The sequence below is a fragment of the Malaclemys terrapin genome, chromosome 4 (genome assembly GCF_027887155.1).
Source record: "Malaclemys terrapin pileata isolate rMalTer1 chromosome 4, rMalTer1.hap1, whole genome shotgun sequence".
In the NCBI taxonomy this organism is placed as follows: Eukaryota; Metazoa; Chordata; order Testudines; family Emydidae; genus Malaclemys; species Malaclemys terrapin.
In genome coordinates this window covers 34,112,369-34,137,691 of record NC_071508.1, presented here as the reverse complement: position 1 = coordinate 34,137,691, position 25,323 = coordinate 34,112,369, and the positions used below count along the sequence as shown (strand labels likewise).

The following is a 25,323-nucleotide window of genomic DNA, read 5'->3' as shown; positions in this document are numbered from 1 at the left end:
CTCTAATCGCAGTATCGAGGCCAGGGCATCACCCTCCTGGTTCACGGGTTGGCCCATATTTTCATCCTGAGCTTGTCTCAGGGACACCAGCCCTCCCAGATGCAACAGCCCTGGGGAACGCCCGCCTCCCCACCACAGAGCAGTGACCCGAGGAAACGTATTGAATGTGTTTCTGGCTTCATTTAATGCAACTGAATAAGGAGGACGAGGAGCAGCAGCATTACCTGGTGGCCCATGCACAAATGCTCCCCAGATCGCAATTTAGGAACCTCTAGTATGACTCTTGTTCCATTTCCTGCAGCGCCCCCAGCTGGGAGAGGCTAGCATGGCAATAGCTGGGAGCTCCTCCACAGCCAGCACTCCCTACAGCGCCCCCTGCTGGGAGAGGCTGGGCATGAAGTACCCAGGAGCTCCCATCACGGCCAGCACTCCAGTGTTGCTGTGTCCTCCAGTGGCTTGTGCCGGGTCTCCCTTTGCTCGCTGTGGCTGCTCTGAGTCACGCTGGCCTGGCAATACTCTGCAGCTGGGCTGCTGAGCCAGTCCGAGCACACCTGGCAGACACCCCGGGGTAGGGTAGCTAGCATGTGGTTGCCCTTCTGATTCAGCATGCCTTCAGGCTCCTCCATGTCCCAGAGGTGAAATCACAGTCCCCCACCCCCTGCCCAAGGGCTGGACATGGAAAAGACTGGGCTGGGGGGCAGGATTTGAGGAAAGGGTTAGAATGAAGTGGAGGAAGGAGGCCCGGGGCGGTGGGTAGGGAGCCCTTCTCCTGTCCTCCTGGCCGAGTTTGGGAAATCAAGTTCCCATCTTGCCCTGTGACTTTGGCGGGGCAGGTGCCCGGGAGCAGTGGTGGGAATAGGCCATCACAGAGCGTCTCCATTGCACTCCTGGCAAAGAACCCTCCACCTCTCTTCCACCTCCTGACTGATTAGGTTGCTGACTCCTCCCGTTGGGCTTGCGGCAGCTGGGCACAAGGGTTTGTGTGACCTGCCCATCTGGTTGTCATCTGCCCCCGTCCAGTAGCCTGCCCACAGAGGCCCCTTTCAGTTCTCTGCCCCCCAATCCTGCCTGTCCCCTGTGGAGAGAGATGCTGGAGGTCGCAGCAGAGCGTGTCCTTTGGGAGAGCCTCAGGTATGAGTGCCCTCTCCCCCACCAGTCAGTCCCCTGCCTGCAGCGTGTGGGCGTGCACTCCGGTAATGGGAGCCATTGCACGAGGCTGCCCCAAGGGGAGGCGTGAGGGTGGTTGAGCCTGTGTTCCTGGGGACACAGGCTCCTGCCCTCAGGGACGCTCACCCTGCTCCACAATGCCCAGCTGCCCTCAGACCTTGGCAGACGGAGCAGTCACCCCTTTGGCCAAGGGAGCCAGGGGTTGGCCAGCTGGGCACTATGTCTCCACAGCACAATGAGCCAGAGCCCCAGCAGGTGCATGGCAGTTGTTGGATCTGCACACGTTTGCACCAGCTGAGGGTGTGGCCCCATCTCCCTGACACAGGGAGCAGGCTTGCCCAGCTAGAGTTTCCCAACAGAGCCAGCTACGTGGCTCACCAGCACTGACCGGTGAGCACCTGCCCAGCTCCTGCAAGGAAGAAGCTGCTGCTGCACAGACCAGCCTGTGCTGAAGCATTGGAGGAGTGAGCTGCTCCCCCCACCCCCTTACCTCAGCACGTGGCTGGCCTGATGCTGTTGGCCTGGGAGAGGGAGAGGTAGAGGGGGCCCTGCCTCGTTCGGGCTCGGAGAACAGAGAGAGTTTGGAGAATGCAGGAGGAGGATGGAGAGGAGTGACACGGCTTCACCTCCAGCACAGGGATCCAGGTCCTTCACAGCCCGGCCCGTGGCCTGAAATGACTGAAGGGCTGAGAAGGAGGAGGAGGGCATGGAATTGGACAAAGGGGAGACATCTCATAGCCTGGCCCTGGGGCAATGGTTGGCTCAGCTCAGCGATGTACCTGGAGTTGGGGAGATAACGAGTAGACTCTGGGATTTGTTATTATCTCTGTGCTAGTAGCTCTTAGAGGCCCCCCACCAAATTTGCTGGCCCATTGCCAGGCGCTGCACAGACAGAGAGTCAGAGTCAGCGCATGGCCTGAAGAGCTTACAGCCTGAATCGACCCTGGGAGCGTCACAATCCCCTTTTACAGGTGGGGCACTGAGGCCCAGACCCTCAAAGCTATTTAGGCTTCTAACTCCCATGGGAGATGAAGTGACCTGCCCCTCAGTCACAGAGTAAAGAATTGAATCCAGATCTTCTACATCCCCATCCTGTGCCTTAAGCACAAGATCCAACCAGCTGGAGTCACAGCTGGTGAGCTGCAGCCTTCCCTGGGCCTAGCAGGGGGCGCTCTGACTGGGGGCACTGACAATGCAGTGGGTGCAGGCCTGCAGTTCAGGTTCATCTTGTCCCCACGCTGGTCTGCACCAGCGCCCTGCTCATCAGTATCTGTGGAGGGGAGTTTTTTGCCCTTGACCAGGCACTGTGGCCATGCGGTTATCCCACTCTGACTCAGTTTCCCTGTACCCTTGCCTCTGAGGTGCCCACCAGTGATTGTCCCCAGTTAAACAGTTTCCTCATCCAGTCCCCGCTGTCTTATCTAAAAGCAGATGCAATGGGCAAAGGGGGGAGCAGGACGAGGAAAATGTGAAGGACAAAGTGGGTTAAGATAGAAAGGTGGCTAGATGCATACTGAGGAAAGGGAAGCCAGCCCACAATGGCTGTCCCGCAGATAACAGAGCTCCTCTCAGCCCCCCCATCAGCAGTGATGCCATGTGTCTCACTCAGCTCAGGAAGTGTGCACGTCTGTCCTAGATTGGCATGTAGGCCAGATTCAGCTGGAAGCAGATCCAGCTCCCATTGAATTCGGTGGAAGTTGCACTGTGAGTTGCATCTCCTTTGACCTCCCCCAAAGACCCATCCCTTTGTAACCAAGGCAACCAGTTATCCCTTGTATCATCCACCCCAAATCACTTGCATCTAACTCATGCTTCACTCCAGCTCTCAAGTATGAACAACAGCCAGACACCTCTTGAAGTGCCCACTTCTAATCCTGCTGGGATGGTCATTAGGCTCCTTGATGGCTCTGTTTCCCTTTGCACCATCCCAGGGGCACAGACTGGGATCTACCCCTATATTCTGCTACAGTCCTAAATGTGGTGTCAAGCTGGCACTGTACTTGATATTCAGCATTGCACTGGAAAGAACTACTCCACTGGCTTGAGCTTGAAACCTCCTTGGATGGGAACATTTTGATGAATGGGGTTCACTGGAGGCCGTGCTGGCAGAACCCCCACCCGCTTCACACCTGAGCAGTTCCACTAATGGAGCCTGTGGACACTGCAGCCTGCTCTTGGTAGAGTCTGCGCCATTCTGGAACCTGCATCATTTAACGACAGAGCTTATGGGCACCTGGAACGCAAGAGGTTCACAGGACAGACTTTCCACGTGCTGCAGGCCACTCCGGCCATGTCTGTAACCTCCTCTAGACCTTGGACAATGGAGCTCAGAGATCTCATGAGCTGGACTAGGGGCGTTTGCAGCCTTGTTGAACTGCAGTAGCTGAGCTGAGGGAGTGTGGCTGGCTAGGGAGCAGCTTAAACCCAAGCTGGTTGACTGATGAAGGTGACAAAGTCTCCGAGTTGTGCTGCTAGCAAAGACAGGAGCTCACCTGCTGGACCTTACGCTTTTCCAGCAGCTGTAGAGCTCTGGAGATGCTGAATTCAGCTTGACATTGGCAAAAGTTATCAGCTCAGCTGGGTCCTGGCAAAGTTCTCCAAAGTTCAGATGTTCGTGGTGACTGGCTCCGAAGTTAACCACCTGGCCTTCTAGGGCATGTTCAAGGACATGTGCTCTTGTGGAGGGTGCTTGGAGTTTCTAGGCCAAGCCATTTCTGGGGAGGTGCCTTCCCAAAAGCAAATCAGGAGGAAAACATCTCCATTTGCACCCCTTGTGGCTGTCTGAGTGACCTCCAGAAATCTCTCCGCTGCCAGGAGACCACACAGGAGAAAGTGGAAGCAGAATGGAGGTGTTTCTGAGGGGCACAGAGGGAGATCAGGGGCTGAGGCTTAGGATGGAAAAAGCAAACTACAGCCTAGCCATGGAGTAGCTGCACTGCGTTTGCTCTATAAATGAGCCCCTTTCTCCTGTGGGCAGCATTTCTCATGGTGATTAACAGGCTGTTTGTGATCCTCCCCTGGCTTTTTCTTAATTTGTGGGCAGATTACCCCCAACTAACGACAGTGAGCCATTCTTGTGTGTGGCTGCCTGGAGAGCTCACAGGGACAGTGCAAGTGGGGTGAAAGGCCTTGGGAGAGAGAGCGGTCAGTCTGAGTCCATATTTCACATGGCTAGCCTACCCCTCCCCGGCCACAGAATCCCTTCCCCTACCCTGATCAGACTGGTCATTCTCTAACTCTCTATTGTCCCCTCAATCCAGTCCTTTCCAGATCCAAATTGCTGACCCCCTGCCCACAAACATACCAGCCTTATCCCACTGTCACTCCCGCCCTCAGTCCAGACCCAGATTCCCTCACATGCACATCTGCTGCTGTGCTGCTCTCTGTCTTCCCACCCTGATCCAGATCCAAATTCTCTTCTGCTGTTTGTCCCCACCTTGACCTAGATCCAAATTCTCTCCTGCCCCATCCTGCTCTATGTGTGTGTCTGGAGCCAGCTCCCCCACTGCTGTCCTGTTTTCTCCCACGCCTACATCCAGAGCTCCTGTGGGATCCAGAGCACCCTGTACCTTTGCTGCTCTCTCTTGTTACCTCCCCCCAACATATTTCATGCAGCTGAGACTTTAAAATGCTCCTGGCGGCCTCTCATTTTTCTTAGGGGGGTTCCCTGCAGAGCTATGAGGGGGAGAGCCCTTTACCTGCACCTGTGTGGGACGGTGTTATCTGCTAATTGTTTGCTAATCAGCACTAATTGTGCTCTTGTCTGCCCTGGAATCGCACAGCACGTTGAACCTGCCATCGGAAATCACTACCAAGTGGCCTTATTATCAAGCCCCAATTAGGAACAAATGCACATTTCATTATCTTGTGACATGGTTATTTTTTTTTACTGTGAACTTAATTAATTAAAGTTCAATTAATCCTAAAATTGCTGTTCCTCCCCTGCTGCGGATGTGATGGGGCAGCAGGGAGGAAGGCTGGGTTTGGAGACTTGCTCTCTGACTTGCGTTTGTTAAGCAGAAGCAGTAGGGGGACACAGGTCATCCAAACTAACTCCTTGGAAGAGCTCCATTGTGATGGCCAAGCAAGGAGCATTCTGCGGCATGCCTTTCCCATGATGCTCTCTGCCTGTTTCAGATGTCTAGGGAAACACACCGGAAATGTTGAGAGTTTGACCAGTTTCAGGATTTTTCCAAGCAAAACCAGATGGGCAGCTGAAGTCAGGGCTGCCTGGGGGGGTACGGGGGGACAAATGGGGCAATTCGCCCCGGGCCCCACAGGGGCCCCCACGAGAATATAGTATTCTATAGTATTGCAACTTTTTTTATGGAAGGGGCCCCCAAAATTGCTTTGCCCCAGGCCATCACTGGCTGAAGTGAATGACAAACTGGAAGCCACAAAGGAGCAAAACTAGGTCAGAACACACTTAACAATCCAGGACATGAGACTTAATCATGGCCTCATCCAACGAACATCCCCCAAAATCCAGCACCCATCTTCAGTTGCACATTCCCCTCACCCTGCAAACAGTGGGATGATAGAGATGGCACCAGGGAAAGCTCTGGCTGGCCTCCTGGGCAACCTGTTGATTCAAGAATTAGTCACATTAAATAAACATTATTCAGGGTGGGGTGGGGGAGTTTGGGCACTTAAGTCACATGGTCTTGTTTCTTCTCCCTGATTAGATGGCTGTTTTAAAATAGGTCTCTGTCAGTGGGAGAGAGGAGTGCTTTGTGTTTAGGGGACTTGACTGGATGCTGGGGACCTGGATTCAATTCTTGGCTCTGCCACAGATTCCTTGTGGGACCTTGGGAAAGTCACTTGGCTACCATCACATTAGCCAGCAACTTGTTTATATCATAATCACAATCAGAGCCAGATGGATAGGGAGAAAACTGATTTGCAGCAAATGAAAACTGTGAGTTTGATTACCTCAGGTACCTGGGGCTCACAGTGGGCAGACTGGCCTCAAAAAATTAACAAATCCCAGACGATTCACAGGTTTTAGCACGAGCAATCCTGTGTCCAAAAATGCAGTCTGACACTTCTTGGCTCCTACCCCCTGACATATCTCCCTTCTTTTCCCATAGGGTAAACGTTATAAAAATTCCCTGGAGACGGTGGGGACCCCGGATTCCAGCCGAGGGCGCAGTGAAAAGAAAACCATCAAGTAGGTGCCATGGGACAGCGCGAGAAGGGATGAAAGCCTCAGGTGTTGCCCTGGGGTGTGGTGTCTGCTCGAGGCAGCTTCCCAGTAGCTGAGAACTCCTGAACCCCAAACACCCACACATCCCCACACACTGTGCCTTGTACACCCTGTCCCCACACAGCCATGACAATCCACCAACACCCGCACATCCCTTCACACTTCACACTGTACACCCTTCCCCCACATAGCCATGACAATCCACCAACACCCGCACGTCCCTTCACACTTCACACTGTACACCCTTCCCCCACATAGCCATGACAATCCACAAACACCCGCACATCCCTACACACTGCACTCCATTCACCCTGCCACCACACAGCCTTAACCCCCCACCAACACCCGCACATCCCCACAGATGGTGCCCCATTCACCCTGCCTCCACACAGCCTTAACACCCCACCAACACCCGCATATCCCCACAGTCTATGCTCCATACAACCTGCCCACACACACAGTCATGACAGTTCAACACCTGCACATCCCTACACACTGGACTCCATTCATCTTGCCTCACCCCCAGCCATAACACCCCACCAACACCCGCACATCCCCACACCCTTCCCCCACATAGCCATGAAAATCCATCAACACCGGCACATCCCCACACTCTATGCCCCATACACCTTGCACCCACACAGCCAAGACAATCCACCAGCACCCAAACATCCCCACACACTGTGCCCCATACACCTCACTCCCCCACAGCCTCCACACCCCACCAACACCCGCACATCCCCATGGACTGTGCCCCATTCACCCTGCTCCCACACAGCCTTAACACACCACTAACATCCGCACACTCCTTCAATGTCCACAAATGCATCCATAGACCCAGAAACTCTGAACATTCCCACACCGTGATGCCTTCAAACAGCCCCATGCCTCTGCACCTCAACACTCCCCAGAGCATTGCCCACACTCCTGTGCCCCCAGACTATCCCATCCCACTTCCCCCCACACTCCTGCACCCTCAAATACTCCCACGCTCAGAGACTCCACATACGTATGCACCACAAAATACTTCTTTTAGCCCCACCCCCAAACACACCCCTGTGCTCCCAAACAAACCACCCCCAAACTCTCTCATCCATCACTCCCAGCACACACACCTCTCCAAAGGCACACAGCTGCCTGACCCCCAAACACCCCCTGTCTCCTCCCCCAGCTCAGACACCTCCCTGACACACACAGCCCCCCACACCGATCAGACACCAACCCCAGACTGCACCACTGCCTCGTGTGCACCCAGTCACAACCCACAAACTGTTCTCCCTTTCCCCCAACATCCCCCCCCATCTAAACACTCCAGTGCTGCCCCTGTTCGCCAGCCCTGAGCGAGAACAGAGCCTACGAAAGCCAGATCCAGGCTTCATGTCTCCCTGCCCCCTCAGGCAGCAGGCAACCACCTCCTGGGAGGCCAGGGGACTGTCCCTAGGGCTGCGAGTGCTCAGAGCTGTCTCCTCAGGGTGGGCAAAGCCAGGGCCTCGGGTCCCTCATGCCAGGCTTGTAGCCATGGTGGCAGGGCTTGGTGAGGCTGTTAGGCCATCACGCTGCATCATGCCCACAGGGGCTGCTGATCTCCAGCCACGGTCTGCTATAAAAGACCAGGTCCTGCAGCAGCTAGTTATCCTGGTTCTTCCTTCTTCCTGCATGGCCCATGCTCCCCAAAGGGCAGCCAGGGCACATGGAGGGGCAGGGATCCTAGCTGCTCTCCACATTGACAGCCATTGAGGTAACCAATTGAATCTGGGCTCCCATGCCCACCCCGTCCTGGCCCTGCTGGACACCTCCTTCTGCAGAAGCCTGCTTGGCTTGGACCAACCACAATGAGATTTATTCTTCTCTATTCACATCTCAGCATCCAGAAGTCCCCCCTGCCCCATAGAGGGAGGGGGAGCTGCCTCATGGTCCCTGGTGACCCACAGGGGAGGGAAGACACCTCGGGGTCCCCTTTGCCCCATAGAGGGATTGGGAGATGCCTCAGGGTCCCCTCTGCCCCACAGAGGGAGGGGAGACATCTCAGGGTCCCCTCTGCCCCACAGAGGGAGGGGGAGGTGCCTCAGGATCACCTCTGCCCTACAGGGATAGGGGACACCTCAGGTTCCCTCTGTCTCACAACAAGTGGGGCCCTGCTATTCACTCGGCTGTCTCCAGGATGTCTCACCCCACTCTCATGCACTCCCATGGTGCGCTCTGGGGGAATATTAGCCAAAGCCAGGACTTTTCTCGGTGCTTCTCTTCGTTCAGAGGCCAAGACAGCATTCAAAGACAGAGACGCCAATGGGGCAGTCCCCATATCCACTCTGCAAAGGACATGGGGCCGAGGGCTGTAATGTGTGACTGGGCTGTGCTGCAGGAGGGCTCCTAGGACGTGTGCACTTGGGTGGAGAAATGGTGTGAAGGGCTAGTGATGGGCCAGGGGTGCTGTAACGTCATGCAATGGGGCAGTGCCCATTGGGGCAGTAAGATGGGCCCTCAGGGGAACTGGGCCCTGTGACTATGACTGGGCCCCAGGTGGCTCCTACCCACCCGCGCCAGGACAGCGATATTGGTCAGCACTCTGCCTGTTTCCCCCACACTGCCCTGGAAACCTGGTGTTCCCTTCTGCGTGGCCTGCGTGGCTGGGGGGAGGGCAGCTCGCCAGGGAGGGGGCAGTCCTGGGAGGAGGGACGGGTGGATAACTGACGCACTTCAGCCTGGCGAGGGACATTGTCATGTCTGTCGCTCCTCCAGACTGAGCCTGTCATCTTCCACTGCCTTCCTGAGGAGCGGCCGCTTCCAGTGGGCCTGTGGCTGCTTCCTCCTGCCACCAAGCCTATGTGGTGTCTTGCGGAGCTTATGTCATGCCAAGCTCTCTCCTCACCTGCCGTGACCAGGGCTGCCCCTCCATGGGCTGGCCAGTAGTGCAGTTATTGTGGCACTCTGGCTGGGGATCAAGTGTGTGCACACGGGGTCCCTGGGTGCATGGGATCTTCCCTAGCGTAGGCCCAAGGGGACAGCGTCTGTCTTCATGTGGGCCAGGGGACCATGGGCAACATGCCCCTTCAGACAGTGCCCGCATGGCAGCCCCGTTGCAAGCTCCAGACCTGGTTGATGTCACTGACCACGCTGATGAGTGAAGTGATGAGAGGTGAGGTCCGTGGTGAGTCGCAGAGGAGTGGTGTGCAGGCTGCCCCCTGAGGAGAGGAGTCACTCAGGGGACAAAGAGCTAGCCTGAGACACGCCATCCTACACTGCAGACACTCACCCCGTCCACTCCTCAGACACTCCACCCTCTCTCTCTGGGAGGGTCTGCCCACTCCCCAGGGGGTACGCTGCCCACTCAAGACTCTTTGCGCTCTCTCCTCGGGACTCGAAAGCTGCCACTTCCCAGAAGCCTCGCAGGTCTCCCAGCACCAGTGACGAGAGACTCTCCAGACAGCTCAGCCTCCGATGCCCAACGACCTGGCCCTGACTGAGGGAGAGAGCTGCAAATCAGAGAGCCTTTGTCTCTAGCTCTCTCCTCCACCCTCTCTTCTCTCTTTCTCTCCCCACCTCCCTCTTTTCCCCTCCCTGCCTCTCCTCCACTTTCTCTCTCCCTTTCCCCCTTCCCTCCACTGGGTTGTGAGCGAGCCTTGTGCTTGGAGGCGAAAGGCAGTGGCCCCCGGGGCACGCGCAGCCCCCTCTCCTCGGCCTTTCATCTCGCTCTGTGTGTTTGGAGAGGCCGTTTCATGCCAGAACCGCAGGAGGACTGGAGGAATTAATGAGGGGAGCCGGGGCTGAGTGCAGGCATGCAGCCTGCCGGGGACCTTTGAAGTCTCCGATGAATTTGCCGCAGTACCACTTGACTTCAAAGGTGCTGCTTGTCGGATCCCACGTACTCCAGGTCTAGCACCAGGAAGCCATTGGCGGCTCTCTGAAGTCAGGAGGCGATGGGTAGATACGGCTCATGATCTGTCCATGGCATGAAGTGACCTATTTAGAGTCTGAGGAGATGTACAGCCAGGCAGACGCAGTGCACGCCCTGCTGAATCACGCTCCCTGGCTCCCGCTGCACCGCCAAGTGGGGACTGACCTTGTCCCGCAGGATGGGACAAGAGGGTTACCCTTGGTACAGGTTTTCTAGGAGAGGAGGGTCTCACATCTGGAGCAGAGTGTCATTAGTTCTGGATCCTGTAGGGAGAGATTACACATCTGGAGCAGGGTGTCAGTTGTGGATCCTGCAGGGAGAGGTCTCACATCTGGAGCAGGGTTCCATTTGTCCTGGATCCTTCAGAGAGGAGTTGCACAACTGGAGCAGGATGTCGGTAGCTCTGGATTAGAGAGGGGCCCCACATCTGGGGCATGGTGCTATTAGCTCTGATTCTCCACCTCTGCTGTATTAAGATGAGTCCTGGTGATGGACAATGCCTATCTAGGTAGAAGACAGACAGGGAATAAGAATCCCCTGCTGGATTCATCTGCCATCCCTCTCAGGTTTTTAGTGGCTAGTTTCAAATACTAGTCCTGTGTGTCTCTTGAGTTGCTCCCTGGGTCCCTCTCCTCTCTCAGCTGGGTTTTTTAGCAAATCTCAAAGTGATGGCTGAGCAAGTCTGACTATAGTCCTGGCCCAGTGTCCCTCAGAGGCCAATCTGGGGAGATCCTGATGGACTCCCAACTTTATCAAATGTTCTTAGAATCTTTCCATTCCCCAATCCCACGTCTTCCCATGCTTTGGGAACTGGGTGTTGAGTCCTGCCAGCTCATTTCCCCCTTGTCTGAAGATGACATTCCCCACAGCATGCTGACCTCCAGCGTCTTGGAAGATGTCAGTCGTTCCTCAAGACTGTAGTGGATTCTGTCGCTGTCCCAATGCTGAAGGGGCTACGTTTTGCACTGCCCCATTGCCAGCTCTAGCGATAATATTGTGAGTCTCGAGCAACTGGGTGTTTTCCTGATGACCCCAGCTCTTGGGCTCGTGAGTCTGTGAGAATCTCAGCTTCTGTGGTAACACCTACAGTGCGTTCCTAGCCCAGTAATGGTTGCCAAGAAAGCTTGAGAGCGTGACTCCCTAATACTCCCAAACTGCCTCATTTTTAGGCCAATCTCATGTTTTTGGGGGCATACCTCCTGATTTCTGAATGCCTGGAGCCATCAGTTCTGCCATCATCCGGGGGGCAGGGTACTTGGGATGTGGCGAGAACTGCCTTGAAGCTGTTCCCAGGAACAGAGCAGGGAGCCTGGCGAGACATTACCAGATTGCCGTGTCCAGCAGACTCTCCTTTAACCTGCGCTCCGTCTCTCTCTCTCTCCTACTAGCTTCTGGAGGCACCTGCTCCCGTCTTTCTGATGCTCTTCCTCCGTTTGTCCCCAGTCCATCCTCCCTCCGTGTGTGCGTGGGTGTGTATGTGTGTGGCAGGCCAATGCTGCTACAGCTGTGGCTTTTCTTTCGCAGGAGGAGACGGAGCTGCTCTCCTTTCTAACCTGGCTTCTTTCTGGTTTTGGTGGGGAGGGGGTTGATTTTTTTTCTCCTTCCTCCCCTTGCAGGAATTCAGATTCTCTCTCTTGTATTTCCCTTTTCTTTCTCCCCTCTTCTCCGGCCGATGTAGTGATCTAGACAGAGACTTTTGGAATAACAATGACAACACAGTGCAGCAGAAATGGAGCTCCTACCCTCCCAAGGAGTTTATACTAAACATTTCACCTTACGCCCCATACGGTGATCCACGACTTTCCCTCAAGTGAGTCTCTCGTTACCTGGTTTGATCATGTGTAGTGAGTATATGCGCAACCCACCACCCACCCACCCACCCACCCTCTCCTCCCCTTCACCCTCCTCCTCTTCCTCTTTGCTCCACCTCTTCTCCTGACACACTCCACCCCCATGGGCAGACAGCCATGGAGACGAGCAACCCCTCCTGCCCTTCCCCCTCCCCCCTTATCTCAGTGGTTCCCAACCAGTGGCACGGGCGCCAGTACTGGTACGCCAGGCCAGTTCCCTGGGGTCAGCCCCTCGCTCCCTTAGGCTCAAATCCAAGTCAGAGAGAGCGTTGCCAGGGACTTCAGTGGCTCTTCATAAGGCACCGCTGCATCAGGCTGCCCCCTTTCGAGGCTGGGTCCAAGCTCCAGGGTGGGATAGAGCACAGCCCACCGAATGGGAAGCAGTGGTGGGCACTGGCTGGCACAGCCATGGCCTCGGGACCTGATCCAAAGCTCACACCAGCCAATGAGAAGCTTGCCATTGACTTGGCCGAGGTTTGGCTCAGGCCCTTCGCCTGCTAGACTGGAACAGCTGCCCCAATGGATTGGGAACCACTGCCCTAAGTGACTCACTGAGAGAGGCTAGCACCCCCCTCCCGCTGCCCCAAGTCCCCTCTGCTCTCCCTCCCCTGCCCCCGTGACCCCCTTCTCTGCAGCACAGGATGGGGTTGCGCGTTTGGGTCCCCCCTCAGCGTGTACTCTGCATTTGCACTGTGTGGTGGTGACTCTGGTGCTGGTAAGCTCTCACTAACATGGCTTTTCTTTCCCTCTGCCTGTACTGGTGCCTCTCCTAACAGTTTTCTCCATTGTTTAACCCCTCGTTGTCTATGGGATAACGTAACTTTGCTGCCATCACACACTCACCACCGAGCCGGGGCCGCCTGTTGTTTTTTCTCTCCTCTCCCTGTTGCCGAAGGCTACCCCCCAGCCCTTTCTTTTGCAGTGCTGATGTCTCTCTTTCTCTCTCTGTCTGTCTGTCTATTGTCTGTCTGTCCCACTCTTTCTCTCTCTCTCTCTTTCTCCCCCCACGTGTGGCCTCCTCCCCGCCACGCCCCCCCCCCCCCGTGCCCATCCTGGTGGATCTGGCCCACCCCAGTGGCTCTCTGCTGTCGGGCGCTAAGTTGGCCGCCTCTTCCGCTTCGGGGTTGGCGGGGGAGCGAGAAGGACGCCTGGGGGAGAAGCAGCAGCTACGAGAGGACGGCATGAAGAGCAGCCTGTCTGCCCACAGCGAGCCCAGCAATGGGAAGGCGGGGAGAGGCCGATGGCACGCGGTGCAGAGCCACCTAGCAGCAGGGAAGCTCAGCCTATCCAAGTGAGTGAGAGTGCTTCACAGGCCCAGCCCGGCCCCACGAGGCACTGCAGCATGGGGTCCAGCAGAGCACGGGGTTGGGTGACTATCCTGCTGTTTGAGTGGCTTATCCGCCCCACTGGGGTCAGGCAGGGGGTCCAGGAGAATGTGGGATCGTGTGAGGGGATTACCCCACCCCAGTGGGATCGGACAGGGCAGTCTGGAATGTCTGAGATGGCAGGAAACACGTCGCCACCTGATGGGAATTTAACCCCATGTGTGATGAGAATCCCTTTGATCCTTGGCAAAGTATTGTCATTATCTCCATTGCGGTAGCATCTGGGGCCCCCAGTCAGAACCCAGGGCCCCAGTGTGGAGTCCCTGTCATTGGAAAACAGGTTTGACAGCCACCTGTCAGCACTCGTCTAGGTACACTTGGTCCTGCCTTAGGTAAGGGGGATGGACTGGATGACGTCCTGAGGTCCTTTCCAGCCCTCTATTTCTGTGATTGTGTTAGGCACTGTGCAAGCAGGAAAAGACAGTCTCTGCCCCAAAGAGCTTACAATCAAAGTAGAAGGCTAGAGACCACAGGTGGGTCTAGACAGGAGAGTTTGAAGGAGGACACCGAGGTGTCTTTGTGGATGTCCATGGGGAGCTTCTGCTGTGTGTGAGGGAGAGAGCATGAAGGGGCCTGTCTGAACATTTAACAAGTGGATGATGGAGGCCCTGGCAAAGCAGAAGGGGAGCCGACATCTTGGCGGCATTGAAGAGACATTGGGTAGGATGGGGCTAGGCTGGAGAGGACCTTGAAAGTGAGAAGTCATTTGTGTTTGATGTGGTGGAGGAGGAGCCAGCAGAGCGGTGGAAGGAGAGGGGTGAGAATGTCAAAGCTACAAGCCTGGAAAATGATCTTTGTGATGGTGTTTTGAACAGGAGATAAGTGGGGCAGGACTGCTTTTGTCAAGGCCAGAGAGGAGGAGGTTGGTCAAGGCGGGGTGGGCGTGGATGAAACTATTAGAGGTATGGATGGAAAAGGAAGGCCGGATCTTAGAGGTGGTGTGCAGGAGAACGTGTAGACCCAGCCTGGATGTGAGGACCTACAGAAAGGGCCAAGGCAAAGATGACGCCTAGATTACAGACCTAGGCAACAGGAATGATGATGGGGTTGTCCATGGCGACTGAGAGAGGAGCGTGAGGAGAGGCCTTAGTGAGTGGGGGTGGGTGGGTGAAAATTAATTAATTTGATTTCCAAATACCAGGGGCCCGTTCCCATGTCACTATTGCTAGGTGGCTGGTTCCCCCAGCTGGCAGAGCTGCACCCTCTGCAGTGGGGCAGCACCCCCCGAGCAGCCCTGTGGATGTGCTTGAGTCAGTTAATCCTGGGGATACTGCCTGCTACATGGGCCTGGAAGGGAGATCGCCTGCCCAATGCTCAGTCTCCTGGGGATCAGTGCTAGAAGTGGGGGAGACTTAGAGGTACCAGGCAGGCTAGGGGTTATGCCTACATTTCTGCAAGTATCTGGGGGTAGGGGGAGTGAGCAAGGTAGGAGGCTGCTCAGATGGCTTTCTACCCCTTCCATGCTTAGTACCAAGCCGGAGGGGGGGTGGGGGTGGGGAGGCTCTGGTAACTTACTAGTGAATTGCTCCAATGGGTGAACACTCCAATATGGAGTCATTGGTTTGTGTTGTGAAACAGCTGGTAGATTGCCCCACTCTGGGGCCATCCCATTCCTACCCTAGGGGGCAGGACCATTCTTAGCCTCACCCCATGGAGGGGGCTAACGGCAGTAGTGACTTCTTGGAGTCCATTCTGTGTCCAGATTTGGTCTAACTTTTGCAATAAACTAAATTTTTGGGCCCCAACATTTTGCTCCCTTAGTCTGATGTCAGAGGAGAACTTGGAGAAAAGTTTGAGGTTTATCAGAGGTAGAAAAAAACAGAATTTCTTTAGGAGACTCGTAACTCAGTTTGGCTTAAAGGTTTTGGACCAGATTCTGGGCTGCTGTAAATTGGCATAGCTCTATTCATTTACATGCAGCTACAGTGATTTGCACCAGATTGAGGATCTGGCCCTAAATTTCTAATCTCTGTTGGTTAAACTGCCTGAGATCCAGGAAGGTACAGACTCCAATGGTGCAGTATTTAACTCAGATACTATGCTGTGCTGTAATTCACTGAATATCATGTATAATTCTGCACCCTAACTAGAAATACAGCAAAGTAGAAGAACATATATAGATGTATGGTGTGTTTTCACATATAATTGTGTCGAAATATATTCATTAAAAAAAAACTAAGGAAATTCCCAGACAAAATGCTTTGTTACAATGCCAGTAAGGTTTTAATAACATATTCAAATTTGTCATTTAAAATTTTGTTAGAGTCTTATTGTTATAAAGAATAATTTGAAAGCCAGGAAATTGTAAGTTAAGATTCAATTTACAAAAAAAGAAAAGAAAGAAAGAAACTGTGGAAATTCAGAGTTAAGGTTCCATAAATAACCTTAACTCTGTCCCTGAACAACCTTCTGTATCCCTGAGACATTTTTCCAATGGCCCTTTCCATACATTTCCTATATGAGCTACATGCCCCTTCTATAGAGACCCCTTTCTGTCTTATGATATGCAAACTGCATTATCGCTGCATTGAAACAACATACCCAGCTACAATCCCTCCTCAAATCCACACTCCTGGACTGTGTCAGGCAGAGCACCTGCCTCCTACCCATTTGATACAGAGTAAAGATCTCTCCTTCCCACCCACAAATGCCCACTGGAGCAAGACAGGACAACACTCACATCACACTTTCTATATATGGTCCCCAGACACATTACGTGTTCCAGAGAGGACTCGCTCAGGTGTTCAGATACCATGGGGGTGGGAGTAGTGATGGATAGATGGAAGGATGGATATATACATCTAAGGTGGGATGGATGGATGAGTGTGCATAAGGATAGATAGATAGATAGATAGCGGGGTGTAACTAACTAGCTAGCTAGCTAGATTTGACAAACTTTTGAAAATGACTTGAAGCACTTGGCACAGGCACCAGTCTATGACATGTGGTTAGTGCATTTAAGAGTGGGAAATGGGGCAGAGTTAGGGTGTTTGAGAAAATTTAGCTTTGAATTTCTAGACTGTAATGCCTTTGCATTGTCATGAATTTCCCCTTGGCTTTGTCTTTACTGCTTTTTTAAATACAATGGCCCCTGTTTTAAGAAGGTTTCTTGCAGAGGGAATTGATCTGCTTTACAGACCTGGTTGTATTTTAATGAAGTTCCTTTTGTTGGGGAGTAACACAGCCACTCCTGTAGCTGACACCTATGATGGGGCTCTCCATTACATTGTGTGTCTGGAGGAGGTCGACCTGCACTCACTTGTGCCATAGGAATAGCAGTATCCCGGGGGTGGGAGTAGGTACTAGCAGATGCCAGAGTGCCAGGTGTGCTTGATGCCAGGTTCATACAGTCCCCTCTGCATCAGAAGCGGTTCCCATGCGTCAGTTACTGCTGATAGAAATTTATATATTCCGCTGGCTCGGGGCCTAGAGCAGCCAATTTTAGTTTCCTGTGACTGAGAGGTTGTAAATTGGACTAATTTAGGATTTGATAGAAAACTGAAATGAGGTTGCCGAGTATGGAAGCGAAGGCAGCGGCTGGGAAAGGCCCATCTCTGCTTCATAGCAGGCAGCACAGGGGCCGCCCTTGGGGACTCGTCACCCAGATGGCATTGCTCCTTCCGAATCACGTTTGGCAAGGAACCCAAAAATATACGCCAAGCCAGAGGCAATGCCAGCTGGGTGACACCTCTCCAGGGCACCTGGGTCTTTGAGGTGGACTCTCTGCTTATTCAGGACTTTACTTTTTCTCTTTCCCTTTACTCTTTCTTGATCTCTCTCTTTCTCGATCTTTCTTTTTTCTCTCCCTCTCTCCTTTCTGCTCTCTGCGTGATGCACGAAGGCACAGCTTCACCATTGTGTTTCAGCCATAATTACAGCCCAAACCCACATGGAAAGTAGACAAGGTTTTCCTGCTGCTGCCACGGTGAAAGCGATTCCCCCAGGGCCCGGCTGGTATGTGCCACGGAGGTGGCATCTGCTGCCACCGTGGCTGGGCTATTCTTCCTTTGTACCCTTGGGAACCATGCAGGGTCTTAGGTTTGAAATGACCATCAGGGTGGATGGTGAATACCCTGGCCTCAGCCCAGCCGGCTGCTACAGGGACGTCTCAGCCGAAGGCATGTCCTCACGGCAGCCGCAGAGCTGGGGGACAAAGAGGTTAGTTGGGTCCTGGCCACATGCTCCTCTGTTCAACCACATGTTTAGCTACCTGCTTCATTGACTGTCCAGCTGAGTGTCTAACTGGGTGCTCTGTATGTGTGCACAGCCATGTGCTCTGCCTTGCACCCAGCCATGTGCTCCAGGTGCATGCTCTCATGTGACAGCTGTGTGCTCAGCAACAGGCTTTGTCAAATATCCAGGAAGTGTGTGCTCAGCTGTGGGCTCCATCATGTCTTCAGCCAGGTGCTCCGTTGCATTCCCAGTTGGGGCGCTTGCCATGTGTTCCATCGTGTGCCCAGCTATGTGCTACTTTGCATGCTCAGTTTTGTCTGGCTGTGCTCTACCATGTATCTGGCTGTGTGTTTATCTGAGTGTTCTGCCATGTATCTGGCTGTGTGTTTATCTGGGTGCTCTGCCATGTATCTGGCTCTGTGTTTATCTGGGTGCTCTGCCATGTATCTGGCTCTGTGTTTATCTGGGTGCTCTACCATGTGCCTGGCTGTGTGTTTATCTGGTGCTTTACCATGTATCTGGCTGTGTGTTTATCTGGGTGCTCTACCATGTGCCTGGCTGCATGTTTAGCCATGTGATCACCCATGGGTCTGGCTGCATGGTTAGCTAGTTGTACCATTGCATTGTCTTGCCATGTGCTCTGTCCTGGGTCAGCCCATGTGCTCCGTATCTCATGCCCAGATGAGCCCCTGTCCCCACGTGGGCAGCTGGCTGTATTTTTCAGCTGTTTCACCAGGGTTCAAACATTGCAAAGGCCAGATCGTGACCTGGCCGTTGTCCCTTTGGAGTCAGTGATGCAGCTCTGATTTACCCCGGCTGAGCATCTGGCCCTTAAATGCAGACCCATCTCGAAAGCTAAAAAACACAGATGCAAGAGACAAGCAGGCATCTTTCCCCTCTCTGCAGGGCAAAGGAAAGCTTGAGTCCAGGGGCTTTCACCTCATGGCTGGGCTTTGGGCTGCCTCCCAATTGGCACTGAACCATCACCAGCATGTTTGTGGTGGGGGCAGAGGAAGGGGCAGCCAATCAGGAGAGAGAATACTGGGAAGTCATTGCCCTATGCATGCGCCAGGCCTGACGTTGCCGCTGTGCCCCAGGGAATGTGCACAGTACACTTGAGGGGCTTCTGTGGTGCTTGACCTCAGAACCTGAGTGGCTGGGAATGCGCCTTTTTCACAACAGCTTGGCCTGAATTTTGCTGAGGAGCCCAGTCCCGAGACTTTGGAGAGCCCCCAACCTCACAGTCCCTTTCAGGGACTGAGTGGCTGTCCAGCTGCAGCCAATGGGGAAAGGGGCGTTTCCCACATGACGGGAAGCAGTGCAGACACTGGGGGGTTCGCCTTCACGCAGCAGCCTAATTAGCTCAGAAAGGAGGTCAGCCAGCGTGCTGAGAAGGCACAGGCTTCCCGCGAGCCGAGTGGGAAAGGAACAGGGACAGCAGTATCCCCAACGTCGGCTCACGGACACACCAAGCCCTCAAGGATCGGACAGAGTCTGGGAGACATGGAGTGGGGCGGACAGGCAGACGAGATGGCCATGGGGCAGAGAGCTTGCGCCTCTGGGAAGGAAGAGACAGGGCCAAAACCTAGAGGGGCGGCTTGCTGGTTCCGAAGGCCCCCGGCAGAGAGCGCACCACGCTGGGGCATCTTCTCTCTAACTCTCTTCTTTTGCTTCCTCCAATTTTGCCCCTTCACCTTCTTCTCCTTTCTTTCCTCTCCTTTGCCCTCCCTCTCCCTAAGTTTCGAGGACTCCACCATGTCCACAGCCACTACCCTTGAGTATATCCCCACCTCAGCAGGAGACCCGAAATGCCAGCGTCCCCGCACGCTGATGCGCCAGCAGAGCCTCCAGCAGCCGCTTAGCCAGCACCAGAAAAGCAACCACAGCCAGCCCACCACCAGCCAGAGCCTGGGGCACCTACAGTCCCACACCAGCTCCTCTTCCAGCGGCGGCAACCCCCGGGGCCGGAGTGGCCAGTCACGGCAAGGGGTCTCGGCTGGCTCCAAGCACCGGACGGCTGGCGGCCGGAGCCGCTCCAACCCCGGGAGCTGGGACCACGTGGTGGGGCAGATTCGCAACCGAGGCTTGGATGTGAAGTCCTTCCTGTAAGTTCTCTTTCTCTTCTCTCTCTCTCGTTTGTTTCACTTGCTTCTTCTTTGCTAGCCAGTGGCAGGCACCCAATGCCATGTCAGCCACTGAATTTTCCTCTCTCATGGGCAGCGCCACCAGCTCTCTCACTGCTCTGATCCTTATTTGCACGTGGCAGAGGCAGCTGTTACCCTGCATGGATCTCTGTCCCCAATCCATGAGACACGGAGGAAGATGGGGGTCTCTCTCTCCTTCCTCTCCCTCCAAATGTGTCTGGGGAAAGGTTATCTCCCTCCCTCCCTCTCTGCTCCCATCAAATCCAGTCGCTTTGCCCCACATATCCAGTAAAATCTCAGACTAAAGCATCCTGTGAATTTGGCTGGAGAGGAACTTTTGGGGCCCAGCCCTCCTGCCTCAGGGAACCAGTAAGTCCCATCCACTTCCTTCTCCCAAAGCAGGAGAACAGGTCCATTGAGTCCGTCTTAGCAGAGCTGCTGAATCCTGGTTCCAAAACCCCACAAACTCTTGGGGAACTGCAGGTCTGGCTCCTCACTCCACAGTTGCTCACTGTCTATAGAATGAGCTGAACCAAAATCCTGGATCAGACCTGGGAGAAAGTGCCCGTGTGGTCCTGGATCCATCCCTAGGTGTAGCTGCAGACAGTACATGGTCTTGCCTTCGGGAGAAGAGAGAGCCTGTCAGCTCAGGGACAGGAATTCTCTTCCCACCATGGGGTGGATTCTCTTTGTACTGCTTGGAAACTGACATTCCCACCGCGAAGGAGGCGATTGTCTGTGCTTATCCTTGGGAGCGTTAGTCCGCAGATCCTTCACAGCCGTGATCCCTAAATGCAGCTGTATCAGAGCAGCTGGAGGCGTGTGATCTCTCATCAGTTGTAAATGCGTCTCCTATCAGTGACGGCTTTTACATTCCCAATGCCATGGACTAAGCCGAGTCCCTTGCTGTCACTATATCTCTGCTTATGAAAATCTCACTTATCTTCTGAGCATATGCCCCTCCCCTGACAATACTCTCCGAAGGCGCCCTGCTCTTCCAGTCACTCTTTACCCAGCGGGACCCATATTCAATGGGAACTACGTTGTAACTCCCATAGAATGTATTACACGTTGGGCCAGATCTTCGGCTGGCATAAACTGATGTAATGCCATTGGAGTGAATGGGCCAGATCCCCAGTTGGTGTAAGTTAGCATTGCTCCCTTGGCTCAGTGGTGGGTAGGAAGGATAGCTCAGAGGTTTGAGCATTGGCCTGCTAAGCCCAGGGTTGTGAGTTCAATCCTTGAGGGGGCCACTTAGGGATCTGGGGCAAAATCAGTACTTGGTCCTGCTAGTGAAGGTAGGGGGCTAGACTCAATGACCTTTCAAGGTCCCTTCCAGTTCTAGAAGATAGGATATCTCTATTAATTTATTTTTATTTTTTATTTTTAAGGATGGTCTGGTGGTTAGAACTCTGGACTGGGCTTCAAGAGACCTGGGCTGTTCATTTACTCTGCCCTGTGCCTCAGTTCCCCATCTGTGAAATGGGATAATGCTTCCTGACCTCAGAGCAGTGTTCTGAGACTAAAACCCATTAGTGAGTGGGCAGTGCTCAGATGCCAGGTAACTACTTAGATGGATAAGGAACCACATTGACTGACGCCAGTTGAGGCTCTGACTCACAGCAGGGAATCCATCCTGCCTAATGGAGAACACGGCGCGTCAGGTTTAATTCATAGGTAAAGCTCTTTCAGATCCTTGGATGGAAGATGCAAACTCACTACGCCAATGATGGTGATCAGCATCCTTGGGGTTAATTTGCTATTAATTCAGCCAATTCCGTGGCTGTTCACACCCTGCTCAGCACCAAGGGCCTTTTGCCTCCTGGCCTTGGCCTTAAAGATTTTCATAGCAGGCTCCATTTGCCTGCTTCCTGATTTATAGATGAATCTCATTAGCCCTCCAGAGGATTATAGACCTCTCTGTTTGCACAGCTTCATTTGCTTATTCCAGCCTTAATTGGTTGAAAAAAGTACCCACAGAAAGAGAACGAGCTGAGCAGCTCTATTGCTTTTGCCCTTCGAGGAGCACAGCCATTTAGTTCCATTACTTCCAAAAAACCATTAACTTTGTTTTTCATCTTGTTTACCATCAAACTCCCGCTCCTCCGCATTTTAATGCACATGCATTTATTAACCTCTGGAGGCCCACAGAAGGCTACACTAAGGAGGCTGCGTCATCCGCGCAAAGCATCCTGGGATCTCAAGTGGGTGAAAACGCTCGCTCTTCTAGAGAGGGAGCCGAGCCTTTAAATAGCAAGGCAGGCATGCCAGTGCCCCCCCGCATAGCCAGTAGGCTGGAGCTGAGTGGGCTATTCTGTAGATATGCAGAGCACAGAAATATCTGCCTAGTATTTCTTTTCCATGCAAGCAGTTGCTATGGTTGACATGGGGATGAGTTGCCCATGAGGGAAGCTGGTTGGTGTGATCAGAAATGGGAGAGAATGGAAGCTTGGTAAATCTCTAGGAAGATGTGATCCAGGTTCAGGAAGGGGATCTCCAACTGCTTCCCAATGGGACCCAGCACTTCTGGCCCTCGAAGGGCCCAGAATAACAGACTTTAAATCTGTGGCATGTTCAGGTACATGAGTGCTAGTTTGGGTTCTTTTGTGGCTCTCTCTGAGCCCTGAACAGTCAGGCTCATGACAGCTAAAGCACTCACCTTTGCAGGCGAAGGAATACAAAATATAGTCCCAATAAAACAATTTTAAAAATATCTAAAGCTTTCCTAAAATGTCCAGTATCTGTAGGAGACACAAAGGCTCAGCTGGAACTTGGTTGGGACGATGTGCCTGTCTCACCATGTGCAATGCAGCCATCCCAGACTCACTGATAAAATCTACATTCCACACCGGGCTAGCCTGCATTCCCTGTCTCTAGATGCAGAGATGAGTGCATGTCCTACTTGGTATCTGGTCAAGGTCTTTCTCTTTCTCTCTCCCTCCATTTTGGTCTGGGGGATCCTCACTCTCTCTCAGGAGGGCTGGAACAATTTGTATAGCGGGGTTGCTGAGAGCCATTGAACCAAACTCTAAACCAGGGGTATCAAACTCAAATGACCGCGAGGGCCACATGAGGACTAGTGCATTGGCCTGAGGGCCGCATCACTGACACTGACACCCCCGCTCGCTGCCCCTGGCCTTGTTCCCACTCCACCCCTTCCATGAGGCCCGGCCCCTGCCCCATCTCTTCTCCACCTCCTCCTCCAAGTGGTTTTAATAATATATATACACTCAGTAAAGCCCCCTCCGCCCCCGCACTGGGCTGCACCACCACTCCACCCCTGCTCTGCCTCTTCCAGGGGTGGCAGATTTGTAGAAATTTTGGTGGTGCCCAGAACCTGCCCCCCCCCCAAACTCCGCCCCCACCTGCCTAAGGCTCTGGGAGGGAGTTGGATGGGGGAGGGGGTCTGGGGTGCAGACTCTGGGATGGAGTTTGGGTGCTGGGTGCAGGCTCCAGGCTGGGGCAGGGCATGGGGGTGCAGGCTCTGGGATGGAGTTTTGGGATAGGAGGGGGTGCAGGGGTGAGGGCTGTGGGGCTTGGGATGAGGGGTTTGGGGCATTGGAGAGGCTTGGGGCTCTGGAGAGGCTCAGGACCAGGGCAGGGGAAGGGCAGCCTGCCCTGACCCTAGTGTAGGGGGGCACTAGGACCCTGCAGCAGCAAGTGATGCTGGAAGCCAGCAGAGCAGAGCGTGAGCTGCAGGCTCTGGGGCAGTGACGGGGCAGCAAGTGAGGCCGGGGGACACCTGGGGGAGGTGCGTGTGGGCGGCAGGCGGGGCCCGGGGGAGAGAACTGGCCCCAAACATTGGGGAGCAGTGCACGGGGAGCTTAGCTGACACATAAAATAACTTGGGGGGGCGAGGGTGAGGGGAGTTTGGCGGTGACAGGAAGTAACGGGGGATGGGCCGCAAGGAGCTTGGTGGGCAGCAGGGAAGAGTTCCGCGGGCCGCATGCAGCCCTCATGTTTGAGACCCCTGCTCTAAACCCTGTATATGATGGAAATCGTGTCAAGCCAGAGGGTGCGGCAGCACCCTTAGTTCCAGCACCTATACATTCTCTCTCCCCTTCTTTCCTCTTTCAGGTATGTCTGGAACCAATTTCTCTCTCTCTCGTCCTTTCTCCTGTCAATTGCAGTGCATTTCTGAGATACAAATCATACAGTAGAAGGAGGGGCGGCTCCAGGCACCAGCGCACCAAGCGCGTGCCTGGGGCGGCAAGCTGCCGGGGGCGGCCTGCTGGTCGCGGTGAGGGCAGCAGTCAGGCGGCTTTCAGTGGTGTGCCTGCGGGAGGTCCGCCGATCCCGCGGTTTTGGCGGCAATTCGGCGGCGGGTACACCGAAGGCATGGGACCAGTAGACCTCCCGCAGGCATGCCGCCGAAAGCCGCCTGACTGCCATGCTTGGGGCGGCAAAATACATAGAGCCGCCTCTGAGTAGAAGAAGCCCATCCAGACCATCCCTAGCTCTGTCTGAGCTCTGTCTCATCCCCTCCAACCATTTGTAGCCCCTCCCACTTGGTCTGGCCCCATGTGACCTCTCCTTCCCCCTCCTACTGTCTGGCCTTTGTCTCACCCTGCATGACCTTTCTCAGTTCTCTCCCTCATCTGAGCTGCCTCCCATTCACCTAAGGAAACCTTTCTAGTTCCGTTAAGAAACAAAACACAGCAGTGACACTCAGGGAGTGAGACAAAGGACCAGGGCCCAGGGGTATTTTTTGCCACTGTTTTCTGCACTCTGTGTTTCCTAATCCCCCCATAACAGACAAGCATCTTTGCAGGGCCCTGCTCCACAGCTGCTGCCATGCTGTTGGCTGGTCCTGACTTCCGAGAAGAACTTTACCTAGGAGTGGAGTCAGATGGCACTAGGCCTCTGCCAACGCAAACCCACCCATGCCTCTGATGGCAGCAGCTCCAACAGACCCTATTCACTCTGTCTAGTCCTCATTGCTTTGGCTGGTGCAGGCTCCCTGGCTAGTCACAGCAGCTCAGCGTGCCATCCTTTGCATGGCTGGATAGACTTTAAGCCCATTCTAATAATCTAATCTGATCTCCTGCATAGCACAGGGCAGAGAACCTCACCCAGTGATTCCAGCATCCCAGCCCATAACCTGTGGTAGAGCTAGAGCACAATCCAGCAATGTGGGGCTCAGTCCTGCCAGGTGCTGAACACCCTCAGTGCCTAATGACTTTGAGAGGGGAATTGAGGCCACCTAGTGCATCCCCTCAGCCCCTTGTAGGACTGGGACCACAGGGTAACAGCAGTGATCCCTGGGCCATGGTCCCTCCCTCGTTTGGAAGTTCAACTTCCCGCAGAATTTCAAAATGTTCCCTTTAAAGAGTCCTGCCTGGCCTGGATCCCAGCAGATAGTGTCAGACTGAACCTAGGGGACAGAGGGCAGTTGGTGAGGGAAATGTTCTAAATGGGCTCCTTTCAGTCCAAACTAGTTGACACTGCCCTGGGGACCAAATGGACATTGTCCCAGCCTTGGGGAGGTTCCTGCATAGACCCT

At 54.2% G+C, this 25,323-nt stretch overlaps 1 protein-coding gene across 4 annotated transcripts in view; it reads left to right on the top strand.

The window, feature by feature from the left end:
* SYT7 (synaptotagmin 7) overlaps positions 1 to 25,323 on the top strand; it is a 177,049-nt gene that overhangs the window by 86,095 nt on the left and 65,631 nt on the right. The window contains exons 3-6 of one of the 4 annotated variants that reach the window (XM_054026584.1): positions 6,258 to 6,337; positions 11,947 to 12,078; positions 13,194 to 13,409; positions 19,416 to 19,781. In XM_054026584.1, the coding sequence (XP_053882559.1) occupies positions 6,258 to 6,337; positions 11,947 to 12,078; positions 13,194 to 13,409; positions 19,416 to 19,781 (794 nt within the window). The remainder of the gene's footprint in view (positions 1 to 6,257; positions 6,338 to 11,946; positions 12,079 to 13,193; positions 13,410 to 19,415; positions 19,782 to 25,323) is intronic. The other 3 variants (XM_054026585.1, XM_054026586.1, XM_054026587.1) reach the window with 3 other exon arrangements.